The sequence below is a fragment of the Esox lucius genome, chromosome 12, assembly GCF_011004845.1.
Source record: "Esox lucius isolate fEsoLuc1 chromosome 12, fEsoLuc1.pri, whole genome shotgun sequence".
Lineage (NCBI taxonomy): Eukaryota > Metazoa > Chordata > Actinopteri > Esociformes > Esocidae > Esox > Esox lucius.
In genome coordinates, this window is record NC_047580.1 from 27,862,184 (window position 1) to 27,874,916 (window position 12,733).

Sequence of the window (12,733 nt, forward strand, 5' to 3'; positions counted from 1 at the left end):
GAGTGTTCACTGTCACTTGTCAGCGGCTAAAGGAATGGCTTGCGGTGGCAGGGCGTGCACACAAGCCTCCCCTTTGTAGTAATCTTGCACGTCGGTGGTAATGAAAATCAGCTACGGTCCAGTGTGACCGCTAAGTCTATACTTACCACGAGACGGTGGGTGGCACTGGAATGGCTGATTTCCATCTGTGCTTAGACGGATCGCACAGGCTATGTGCTTGTCTGTGGACCCTACAACCGGCTTATTCTGGTCTCGCTTGGACCCCAAGTGATCAGTGTCCTGTTGCAGTGGTATTAAAATGTCAGGGTGGATATACACATCAGCACTGGTGCATTTGTGCGAAATCCCATTGTTCTGTTTTGTGTTCTCAGGTGCTGTTTAATCAGTTCAAGTACTTTTTCAACTTGTACTTTCTGCTCCTGGCCTGTTCCCAGTTTGTCAGTGAGCTCAGGTTAGGGGCTCTGTACACCTACTGGGTTCCTCTGGTAAGCATCTGAGGGTTTTTTGTCAAAGTTATATTCATTTGATCGACAACTCAGCTGCCAAAAAGACTGGTCATTTATGTCTGATATAATGTGATTTTTTTTTTCTCTTTTAGGGAATTGTTTTGATAATTACCATCATGAGAGAAGCAATTGAAGAAATCCGATGTTATTGTCGAGACAAAGAAGTGAATTCTCAAGTATATAGCAAGCTCTCAACAAGAGGTAAGGATTTGTTTTTGTTGGCTTCAGTTTGTTATTTTACTCATGAAGTTATGGCAGCCGTAATGTACTTCTTTGGGATGAAGTTGTCAGCACCCAGGCATTAGGCAGGCTGTGAGAACACAGCTTGAGATTATTTGATAGTTCTATTTGCCTTGTGATGGACCGTAGTCCCATTCCCATTTCATAACTGACCCACAAATATCTGTTCCGTGGCGCTTCATAACTATCTCCAGAGAATACTTCTTGTCAGACAATTGTGTGTGCTTACGATACGCTACTGTGTGCTTACTAAACCTTTTTCAAGGCGCCAATGTACCCCAGTTGCTCATGTGGCTTTTGTACATCAGGCACGTGCACAGGTAGACCCGATGAGTGGCTTGAGACCCTGCCCCTTTCTCTTCAGACTCAACAGGTGCCATCTCCGTTGATCAGTGCCCACATTATATCTGCGTGACACGCATCATTCCCTCAAACGGGCACGCGCGGTGATGCCACGCAAAGTGAACCGGGGGCAGGCGGCGTCCTTTCAGCTGCTTTTTTTTTTTTTTGGCCACTTTGTCCCGTGTCCCTCGAAAGGTCTGTGTACGGCCTGGGTGTATACCACACATGTTACCATAACATGGGGCAGTAGCACACGCGTGTAGCTTCAAATGAAGTCTGGATAGGGATGACGAACGGGCGTCAACGTCACCGGCTTGGACCCCAATGCTCGCAAGTTTAAGTCACGAGAGATGCACAACATCGTTGTTTACTTAACCTTGACCAATAACCTTCACCGCACTAGAGTATTACTGAAATTTTACACTTAACCTTTGTTTTTAGTGCAGCACTTCACCCCGCGTACATCCAAAGAGTGCGGTGCACGTTGTGGGCACGCAGTTTGAGTTTGATCCTGTTCTGTTTCAGCTGCAGGGGGGAGTGGGTTTCAGGTGGGAGGGAAGTGATGGCTAATTCAAAGCAGAGATGTGTACACATAAGAGGGCTTGGAATAAAGTGCTACCAGCAATAAAAAGCCTGGAGACCTCTTGTGGTTTCCATCACTTTTCCGCTTTTATCTGGCAGCTTGTTTTGCCCGTAAACACAATGAATGGTTGCTTCCATGATAGCGGTGGCTGGTGTAACTGCATAGGATGAGTGAGCCAATTGTATCACATAATTGTATATCTGTTCCCGCTTTAAGCAAGTTCCCTACTTTATGAAGTTCTAAACATATTGTTCATTTGGGTTTTGAAGTTGTCAGAGTGTGTGATTCATCATTTAAGATTTTCTTGGGGGTTAGCGTTTTGATTTCTGAATATAAAAATATTTGGTTATTTTTGTTTGTGCTAACAACAGTTTTATTTCCAGCTGAAACAGAATTATTTTTAAGTACTGGGAGTTATTTAAGCCCAATAAACCAAATGCATAGCAATATTAAATTGCTTTAATGTCTTACATATGCAAAGCCTGGGGTCACAGAAGAGGTTGAGGGTCACTGACCCCCTCCAAACAATTTTGCCTGTTCATTCCAAATGGAATGAGAGAAAAAGGCTCAACTCCACCCTCCCCTAAATTCTTTCAGATCTGAAGGCCAACATGGATAATGAACTTTCCTTAACATTTTGTCAAAGGAAATCTATAACAACAGCTGTCAAGATTTGCTAGGTAACCTGGAGGAGACAGTTTTAATAAACATTGAAATTAGTAATGTTTCTTTATGTAGAGCTGTGAGAAGAAAAGCATGGAGTATGAAGAGTATGGTTTTAACTATGTCTTTGAATGATTTTAATGGTAACAGGATGTCTCACTGTCATAAATTCAGTATGAGCCCTGTGAATGTTTACATGGATGTTTTAGATTTGTACTTCTTTTCCATTCCCATAGAGGAATGGAATGTCCATAAAACCAAGCATTTTCTTATCTGTACATCCTTTATTTTTTGGTCCAACCACAGTAATTTATGATTAACACAATTAAGTCACCTTAACTCAAAATTCTACAGTCTATGAACATTTGTTCAGTGTTCATTTTACATTGTTTTTATTTAGGCACAGTGAAGGTGAAAAGCAGTGGCATTCAAGTTGGAGACCTTATAATTGTGGAAAAGGTTTGTATCACTCCATTGATTTTCCTTTTACTTCATCAATTAATTAAGCCTAGTACTTACTAGGTTAGTCAAGTTCCCATTTCTATGACAAAGAATAATGAGTGGTCTGTTAATCTGCTGTGCTAGACTTGTGACTTGAGGTGAAAGGAGTTAGTAAAGATTTTGTAATCTTGTGATCAATGCTGCTGAGCCTGAGTCTGTCAAACTCAATACAGACATAACTGACAGAAACGTTAAAACACACTTAATTGGATGAAAAAAAAGAAGAATATATTTAGTGACATTTTGATTATTGATACCACAAAATCAGAGGCTAAACATTTAGGATACAAAACACGAGGGTCATTAACACATGCTGATCTCTCTCTAAATATTTTATCAATGACACAGGAGAAATTCAAAGGTAATCAACTTAAAGAGTTATGGTCTTTATATATAAAAGTGTTGCTGAAATGTGTAACGTCCAACATTTTTGCCACTGTGTGTTTCCATAGTAAGTCTTTATTAAACTTGTAGACCACTTAAATTAATCCATGTCCATCTCAATGTTTTGAAAACCGTCTACTTAAATAGTGTTCAGAATGAATCTGCCAATAACTCTAAGCAGGACTTGGTCACGGTGGAGTCTGGGTCAGGCAGAGTGTAAAGCCCGGTCAGGCTGGTATTAGGGTAAGGCTGGATGATTTGCTGCAGGGCTTATTAATGTGACTTGCTGAATGCAGGTAATGAAGCACATTAAAGAGCAACGCCTGAATGTCTACAGTTGTGCTGGAGGAGTGGGTTATAACAGGATGCAAGTTGTAGTCATGTTTTCTCTTTCTTTGTAGAACCAGCGAGTTCCTGCTGACATGATCTTTTTAAGGACCTCTGAAAGGAACGGTAAACATCTGCTTGTCATTCATCCGAGTCTCCAAAACAGGATAGTTCGGGAAATGGCATGTTTAAAAAGGGTGGTGAGGTGAAGGGATTAGCCTAGAGCCAGGACAGGAAGTGTAACAATGTCTAAATTGTAATTGGGTCCAGTAGGCTATCGCTTAAAGTGGTGGTTGGGGAGGTGGTGTGTGTGTGTAGAGGGGGTTAATAGAAGAAGTTGAATGGTGATGACAGATTGTGGTATAAGAAGAAGTATGGGCCATTGCTTTTTCCCAAAAATCTGCATTGACCATTTTTGTCTTTCAAATCACAAGTTACGTAGTAGTTCTGAATGAACATCACACATGGAAAGCGTAGAATATAAAGAACATATAAAATGCAAAGAGAGGGCGGGGGGAAGGAAGACACAAAGACGGAGCCTTATCTGAATAAACAAATGTGGAATTGGATAAGATTTGGACGGGTGGTGACAGAAAAACAATGAATTGCTCCCATGCAAAACAATGCTGTGTCCGACAGGCTTTTTGTCTTATACACAACAAATACACCCCCCCCCCCACAAGCATCCTGCAGCCTCTGAGGTCCATTGGAAATATACGCAAAAACACCCAGACAACCATAACGTTATACCACTATAATCTTGATTTGAAACTAGAGGAAGCATGCCTTGGTTGTGGTTGTGCTTTCCTGTGGGGGGAGGTAAAACAACACGTTTCTTATACTGAAAAGAATGGTTGGTTATCTCTCTAACACATGGAGGCCATTAGGTCAATTATGAAGAGCTTTGCCCAGTGTTCTCAGCTACAGAAAGGTAGGCGAGCCAGGCTGACAGACTGGGGGGGGGGGGGGGGGCAGGGGGGTCTGGGTTTTGGAGGTCTGGGTTTTGGGGGCTTGGTTATGGGAGGCGGGGGTTGGGGGGCTAGGTTATGGGTGGTTGGGTTATGGGAGGCTGTTTGGGGGAAGAGGGCTTGGCTCAGGGATGGGATGGGCTGACATGGAAGCCTATTAACTTTAATCCCCAATGTGCAGTTGGGCACCATTTATATGATTTATATAATTTTGTAAGATCTGTTAAAATGTTTAAAGATGGAGGGAATTATTTATTTCGAGGGACAAAATGGACAAGTTAAAATTTGCCTTATTTTATGTAGGCTTACATGTTTTGTACTTTTTGTTTGTTGGTAGAGACCATTGCAATATTTGTACCACGGATTGGAGAGCCTATAATAAAAAATTCGCAGAAGTGGTGTCTGTAAAACAACTACAAGGCTGTAAAAGTACAATCCACAGCGCACACCTAACCCACATGCCTCAGCTATTCCGTTCAATATGAAGCGCTATTGATCTGCGCTGAACAAACAAAAAAATTATGGAAGTAAATTATCTATAAATATTCCACTACACTAGTGCATTTGGACTTTGATAAACCGTCTAAAGCCTGCCCCCTAGAGTTGACTCTGTTCTGGCTCACAGGTTCATCCACTTTTTCCCCCTTCTTCTGGTCACAGGCTCCTGCTTCTTGCGTACTGACCAGCTGGACGGCGAGACCGACTGGAAGCTCCGCCACCCGGTAGCCTGCACCCAGAGACTGCCGACGGCCGCTGTGAGTCACTGTGTAGCCGCGTAGCTCCGTCTGCCGTAGTGGGAAACCAGTAATGGCACATCTCCTAGTTTCTGGCGTTGTCCTTTAAACATGTGGATGTTATCCCTCTCCCAGGACCTCCTCCAGATCAGATCCTATGTGTACGCGGAGGAACCAAACATCAACATCCACAACTTCATTGGCACATTCACCAGGGTGGGTCTTTTATTCAACTGACACTCACATGAAGATACACTACATCCGGTTAACCTTGATGTGAGAGCGCTTCCCGTGTTTGTAGTGTCCATAACTTGGTCTGTTTTTTTCTCAACTATTTGCTATAGGAGGATGGAGACCCACCAGTCAATGAGAGTCTGAGTATTGAGAACACCCTGTGGGCCAGCACTGTCATTGCCTCTGGTAAATGCCAACTTTCTCTCTGACGTGTTCTCTGTTTCTCCACTGTAGCCGGTACAAGTCCTTCCTCCATCTCTCCCTCCCTCCCTTTCTCTTGGTCTCTTCGTCCCTCCATCCATCTCTAGAGCTGCGATGAGGCGGCACTTCCTCCAGGATGTGGATGTGCTGATTCTTCAGCCTACAAACTCACTAACACACGCTATTGGATTAACTGATAACTAATATAGCAGTGGAGTTGTCAGCTTTTTGTAACTTAGAGAAGACAGAGAAGTTGCACTACAGATTATGAATGTCTAAAGGATGTCTAATATTGTAGAAGTCCAGAGTTTGAGACCTTCCCTGATGGGATCATATTAATAAGTAAAATGTTCTCGGGGACATCCCTAAGTCCGAATGAGACATAGGTAAAATCACCAGGGGATCTCTGTCTTTGGGACTTACAGGGAATTTCACAAAGGTCCCACATAGACCATGTCCATGGTACCTTTATGCAACATCCCCTGGACAATCAAATATCCTTTGCACATTGGCGTTTAGTGGGGGACATTCACAAATCCAACCTCCAGTGACCGCCAATCCAACCTCCAGTGACCGCCAATCCAACCTCCAGTGACCGCCAATCTAACCCACAGTGACCGCCAATCTAACCTACAGTGACCGCCAATCTGACCCACAGTGACCGCCAATCCAACCTCCAGTGACCGCCAATCTAACCTCCAGTGACCGCCAATCTAACCTTCAGTGACCGCCAATCTAACCTCCAGTGACTGCCAATCTAACCTACAGTGACCGCCAATCCAATTTACAGTGACCGCCAATCCAACTTACAGTGACCGCCAATCCAATTTACAGTGACCGCCCAATCTAACCTACAGTGAACGCCAATCTAACCTACAGTGAACGCCAATCCAACTTACAGTGACCAAAATTGCTATTTTTGCTATACCCTCAAGGCATATGAAAATGTGATTAAAATATGAATATTTGGCAACAGTGCAAAATGTCATCGGTTATTTCTGTTCGTTTCAACACTTATATTTTGAAACGGACAGAAATAAAATACTATGGTTCCTCCTTTCTTTTAGCATCTAAATTGCTTGCTTTTCCTTCATGGACAGCTCCTTAGTCTTCATGTTACATTATTCCTGGTGACCAGGGAACACCTGATCAATTACAAATACCTGTGTGACAAATGTGGCAACACTTACACTCATATAAAATGGGGGGATGGAAATCTGAGTGTACTGTTAGATGACATACTGTACTTTTTCCTGTCGTGTCGTATTTTTATATTCCCATGAGTGTACAGCAAACATTTTTGACATTTGAGGCAGCTGCCTCTAATTGGGGACAAACAAAACCACAAAGCAGAGATGGCTAGGGGCATCCCTTCTGTCAGGTTCTGCCTTTCACCCCGACCAACATAGAGATGGCTAGGGGCATCCCTTTAGAACAGACCTGACAACTTTCTTGTCCCAGTACTTATGGAGGGCACTGTATGTGCATCGCGAATAGTAGTCATTTGGCAAACTGCCACTGTCTCGTATTCTTGCTGCCTTTATACATTTTCAAAACATCCTTTTCCCGTCAGGGGACATCCATGCCATTGCTATATGTTGTATTGTGTGTCGGTGTCTTTGATTGGACACAGTGCAATACGTGAATGTTTTCTTTCTCTGCAGGGACTGTGGTAGGAGTAGTAGTGTACACTGGCAAGGAGCTCCGGAGTGTGATGAACACCTCCAACCCAAGGCATAAGGTGATGGACTACAGTTTGTCACATGACGCTGTCCAATTTGTTGGGTAGTACTGCAAATGTTCTGGTGGCAGCTTATGTTGCGGTAGTGTTGCCTCTGAAATTGTGGTAATACCTGGATCCTGTGTTGTTACGAGGTTTTTCAGACAAGCCCTCATACTTTCGGTATTGTAAAATAATGTGTTGCCAATACCCCGGTAGATTTTTGTCAACACTGGTTTCACTGTATTGCGTTCACTGTTTTGACATGCATTCCTGAGTGGAAAATGTGCATATTTAAATATACTAATTTGGACCAATTGTAAATATAATGTATGGCATTTAATGTCAAATGTATTAATATTTAATTACTATTTAAATATGTTAAATGTATTTAGCTGGTATAAGTTGGAGCAGTGCAAAACAGTGACAAAAATTACACCAAGAAAAGTCTACCAAATAAGATTAAAAAAAATATATCTTTAAAGGTTAATTTCTAATAAAGTAGACATTAAATATATTTAAAATGGTTCAATTTGTGATCACTTGAAGTAAATTTAGGAAATCATTTCTCTGCTTTGATGACCTCCTCATTGATCATCTCTTGTAGGTTGGACTGTTTGATCTGGAAGTGAATTGCTTGACCAAGATACTCTTTGGGGCTCTTGTTGTGGTTTCTCTGGTCATGGTGGCTCTCCAACACTTCGCCGGCCGTTGGTATCTGCAGATCTTCCGCTTCCTTCTGCTTTTCTCCAACATTGTCCCAATTAGGTAGGTGTTCCCCATGAATTAAGAAATATACAACACCAGGTTTATGAACAGGTTTAAGTGCAATAAAAAAAAAAGCTCTCACCAACAGCTGATCTCTTCATTTAACACTTACAACAAAAATCTATCCTTGCTTTTTTATATATTCATATGGACAATTAATATCCCAAATCTCTAAGTATTTAACTCATGGAGGTACATTCATCGAATTGTACGTGTGCTTTGTGTCCAGCTTACGTGTGAACTTGGACATGGGCAAGATGGTGTTCAGCTGGATGATCAGAAGAGATTCTAAGATCCCAGGGACAGTGGTCAGGGCCAGTACAATACCTGAACAACTGGGACGCATCTCCTACCTGCTCACTGACAAAACAGGTGAGTATGTGACTGTGCTTATAAAAGCAGGTAGTGGTCTTTAGTGCTTGTAAAAAGATCTTGGTTGCCCTCTGGACTGGACTACCTCAGTGTACTGTTGGCCTACACGCGCAGACAAGTTGTTGTCGTTGAAAATAATCAGTGTAGTTAAGATTTAGCATCAAACTGGGAATGCGTTTTATATTGCAGTGCACTGCAAGGAGAGCGTAGGTCAAGTGTACGATTGCCAAATCCCTGTGAGGATGTCTTGTTTTTGTGGTCATACAAAGGGATATTGAAAAATCATGCCAACTTGTGGTATGACAGATGATAGTGTTGACAATTTGCTACGGTTGTGTACGCGCTGACGGTGCCAGAACTCGCCCGTCCCTGGGGCTTTGAGCTGTGTGATTCTCTTAGAGACATGCTACTTATTAGATCTTTAAATCATAAGGATGTCTGAACTAAGATTCCTGTCTCCACACTCCCTATACTCCCTATATACACAGACACACGTCCTCAGGAGCTGGCCTGCACCCCTCTTTAATTTACGACACTGACAGCCAATAAAATGATACTGTATTTTCCCACACAGACCAAGACCAGGGCAATGGGGCCCTGGGGTCAAAGGTCAGTCTAATGTATGTGCAGTAGGGCACTCGCCGGTCATCCTGAAATACTGCCTAGAGAGAGGGAAGCTTAATGTGAGTGTGAGGGCGAGCAGGACGCAGAAAGAATGGAAACTGTGTCAGGAACCGCTGTTTGACTTCAGTCGCACCGCTGTAGACTGTGTTTGAATTGAGATGAAGAGTAGATTGCATTCACTGCGCTTGTTCATCTGACGCAGGGACTCTTACCCAGAATGAGATGGTGTTCCGTCGCCTCCACCTTGGAACGGTGGCCTATGGAATGGACTCTATGGACGAGGTTCAGAGTCACGTGTTCAGTGCCTACACACAGGTAAACAAAAACCCATCTATGTGAGCCAGGCTGTGGGCAATGACGACATGTCGTTGACTGTAGGTGGCCACACTGAGCGGCCACCCGTCCATATGGGCTGTGGGCAACATAAGGCATCAATCCATTATTCATCTAGGAAGACGGCCCAGTGGTCGAAACATCTCAACGCTTTGGGGCATATTGTTTGAACGACCCATCAGCTATGTGACTTGTGTTTGGCTGAATGATTCCCGACCCCCTTTGTCCCTTTGACACCAGAGGTTAGCAGAGCAGGAAACAGGATTAGGCACTAGACCCAGAGCCCACTAGCGCTGACCGGCCCTCGTTTAATGACGCTACTATTAACCCCTGTTGAAGCACAACAACTGACCTAAAAATAGCAGCAGCGAGATGCTAAAGCTAATTGTTCATATTTCTTTTTTTTTTCTTTCTTCGACATCTGCTTGTGTTTAGTTGCGGTGGGTCTCTCTGTGGATGGCACAAATGCAAAGGTCAGGGTTGGTGAAATGGCTTTGGGTGATAGTCATTTTTAAACTGAGTCAGTTAAAGAGGTGATATGCTTCAGCATAAAATAGATTTACAAAACAAATATGTCTTATTGCTGCAGGTTATTATGCAGGTAACACTTTGAAGCGGACCTAATGTAGAAGTTGATGGGTAACAGCAGGCAAAAACACCCACATCCACTGTTATATACAATTCCCTGTCGAGGGGGCTTGAATTGCAGGCCATCTGACATATTTTACTCTTAACTACTACTGCTGAATGCTAAACAAATTACATATCCTCTAGACAGTAACATCACCTTATAGGAATCGCCCCGGGAAATACCGTGCATCCTTGTAGTTTCCCATAAATCATGTGTTTATCTGACAAGGAAAGGGAAACATCTATCAGGGACTGAAAACCCTTCAGGCAGACACACGCTGATAATCCGTCCTAGCCAACTTGTGTTTTGTACACCCTCCTGCCCCACAGCCACCCCAGGACCTTCCAGCATCTAGAACCCCCGCGGCCACTAAGGTCCGCAAGACCATCAGCAGCCGTGTGCATGAGGCTGTGAAGGCCATCGCCCTGGTGCACTGCGTGACCCCTGTGTACGAGGCCAACGGGGTGACGGACCAGGCCGAGGCCGAGCAGCACTATGAGGACACCTGCCGGGTTTACCAGGCCGCCAGCCCGGACGAGGTAAGAAGAAACTCCCCACTGGGCATGCAGTACCAGTCAAAGGTTTGGGTGAACGTGTGAGAGTGTCCCGACTTTTTCCTGGTACTGTAGATGACCAAGGTCACACCGACACATTGTTATTAATTCATATTGAATGACTTACGGTTTACATCTGTTCTACTTGGTGAAAATATACCCCAGCATTAGATTGGCCAGCCTATTTCCGTAAAAAAATATACGTTTGTCTTAACTAGTGGTTTTTAAACCGTTTCACTCTGGGCTCGCTTTCATCATGTTGGGACAGGGAAAAAAAGTATTTCAACAATTCTTCTTTGTGCATGTAATTAGCTATATTTATTTTGCCTTCCCAGTTTTAATTTGCCTGTAATCTCATAGATATAATTAATCCATAGCATTAATTGTAATGCAGGATGAACACGATTTTAACATAAAATAATATACCAGCTTTAGTCCTGCATTTGAATCCACAGTTTTTTTGTTTTTTTTTGTGGATGAAGTAATCATTAAGTGTCAATGTTCATCTTCGACAAACCCAAGACACATTCACATTTTGTAAACCAATAATTAAAGTCTAAACAGGAATTGTCCCTATGCCAATAACAGTAGGTATGGCGACAGTAGAAGACTCCGGGTTAAAAGATGGAGAGAGTCAATTATTGATTTTGAAGTATGACTTTATTGTTTAATGCAGTGGACTACCTGCAAGGAAACTTTGAGACAGATGACATTCTTCCTGGATGGGTCATGAGGAATCACTATTCATTCTATGAACTCCAGGAAAATGGTTAAGGAGAAACTCAACTTGATCCATTTCCTGCTGTGTAAATACGTATTACGTTAATGTGTTTCCCAGTCAATTGGCCTAGTCTATCTTCCCATTGAATATCCACCCTTAGTGTTAGATTCTTTAATATCACCCAAAGCTGTTGCTTTGTGGTCAGTTGTAGCCTATCCTATGAAACTGAATCGTGGAATAATATTCTTCACGTGATGATTCCCAAACATTTTCCCTCATGCAGAACCTTCCATCATTGCACCCAACCTGGGAACTGATGGTTTATAATATATTTCATTTTGTCGGTTGTGCTGTTTCATTAGATATTTTGTATCAGCACTATATGATCTATGCTCAAATTCAGTTTGCTATCCTTTGACTTTCAGGAAGTCTTTGGTTGTTGGCTGCCAGTGCTTGTGGTTACAATACCTGTGACAGTTGCTTTTCTTTTTTCTGAAGTCCATTCTCAAGACAAACCTGTGTTGTTCCATTCGATGTGATTATTTTATCCATTTTGAAATGTTGTTCGATGCGTGACACATTTCTGTACGTAATTGGAATTCATCCATTTGTACAGGCGATACATTATTTGGCAAATGTTTTGTGTATTTCGCATCTCTTTCACATGCATTTTCCTTCCATACGAGATATTAAAAAGCCAAGTAGCAGTTCTTTCCCGAGGCTTCTGCTTCCAAGAATTAACAAGAACGTCAAATAATACCAGGCTGTGGTTTTGACTTCAGCCATTTGCCAGTAACAGATCCAGCTCAATTAAACCATAGACATTTGCATTACTTGGTGGTGCTGTTGTGGTGGAGGCCATTTAAGCGCATACCTCCACAGTGAATGTAGCCCGGCTAATGTTACCATGACTAAGTCCAACGTCTCATTCTCCCCAACTTGTACGACCAACACACAAGGTAGTCAAGACAGAGCTGTGCTCACTGACGTCTGTGGAGTTTAGCCCAGGTCTTCCCTCAGCCAAGTACAACCTCAGGCCAAATATTAGCATAAAAGAAGTGTTGTTTGTTAGCTTGGTCTGGGACTAGACTTGGGATGTTTTTAGAGTCTAATTGAGGCCACTTCCTGTCCATCAGAGATCTATATTAGAGACCTGTCATTGTAGGCACAAGGGATGAATTGTGTTTTTTTTTTTTTTATCTTGAAATCTGGTGGTCTGGAAGTTATTGGGAAATAATAACTTCTGACCTCCTGGAAATGATTTCTTCAGTGTTATCTTTTTGGCTTTATTTTCATGTGCCCTTCAAAGGAGACCAAAAAGAACGTG

The 12,733-nt window shown here is 42.7% G+C and overlaps 1 protein-coding gene across 1 annotated transcript in view; it reads left to right on the plus strand.

The window, feature by feature from the left end:
* LOC105013572 (probable phospholipid-transporting ATPase IIA) overlaps nucleotides 1-12,733 on the plus strand; it is a 36,763-nt gene that overhangs the window by 6,816 nt on the left and 17,214 nt on the right. Inside the window, exons 3-14 of the mRNA XM_010875155.4 lie at nucleotides 372-485; nucleotides 599-707; nucleotides 2,735-2,793; nucleotides 3,621-3,672; nucleotides 5,175-5,269; nucleotides 5,384-5,464; nucleotides 5,593-5,668; nucleotides 7,348-7,424; nucleotides 8,011-8,171; nucleotides 8,401-8,543; nucleotides 9,370-9,482; nucleotides 10,461-10,670. Coding sequence (XP_010873457.1) covers nucleotides 372-485; nucleotides 599-707; nucleotides 2,735-2,793; nucleotides 3,621-3,672; nucleotides 5,175-5,269; nucleotides 5,384-5,464; nucleotides 5,593-5,668; nucleotides 7,348-7,424; nucleotides 8,011-8,171; nucleotides 8,401-8,543; nucleotides 9,370-9,482; nucleotides 10,461-10,670 — 1,290 coding nt within the window. The remainder of the gene's footprint in view (nucleotides 1-371; nucleotides 486-598; nucleotides 708-2,734; nucleotides 2,794-3,620; nucleotides 3,673-5,174; nucleotides 5,270-5,383; nucleotides 5,465-5,592; nucleotides 5,669-7,347; nucleotides 7,425-8,010; nucleotides 8,172-8,400; nucleotides 8,544-9,369; nucleotides 9,483-10,460; nucleotides 10,671-12,733) is intronic.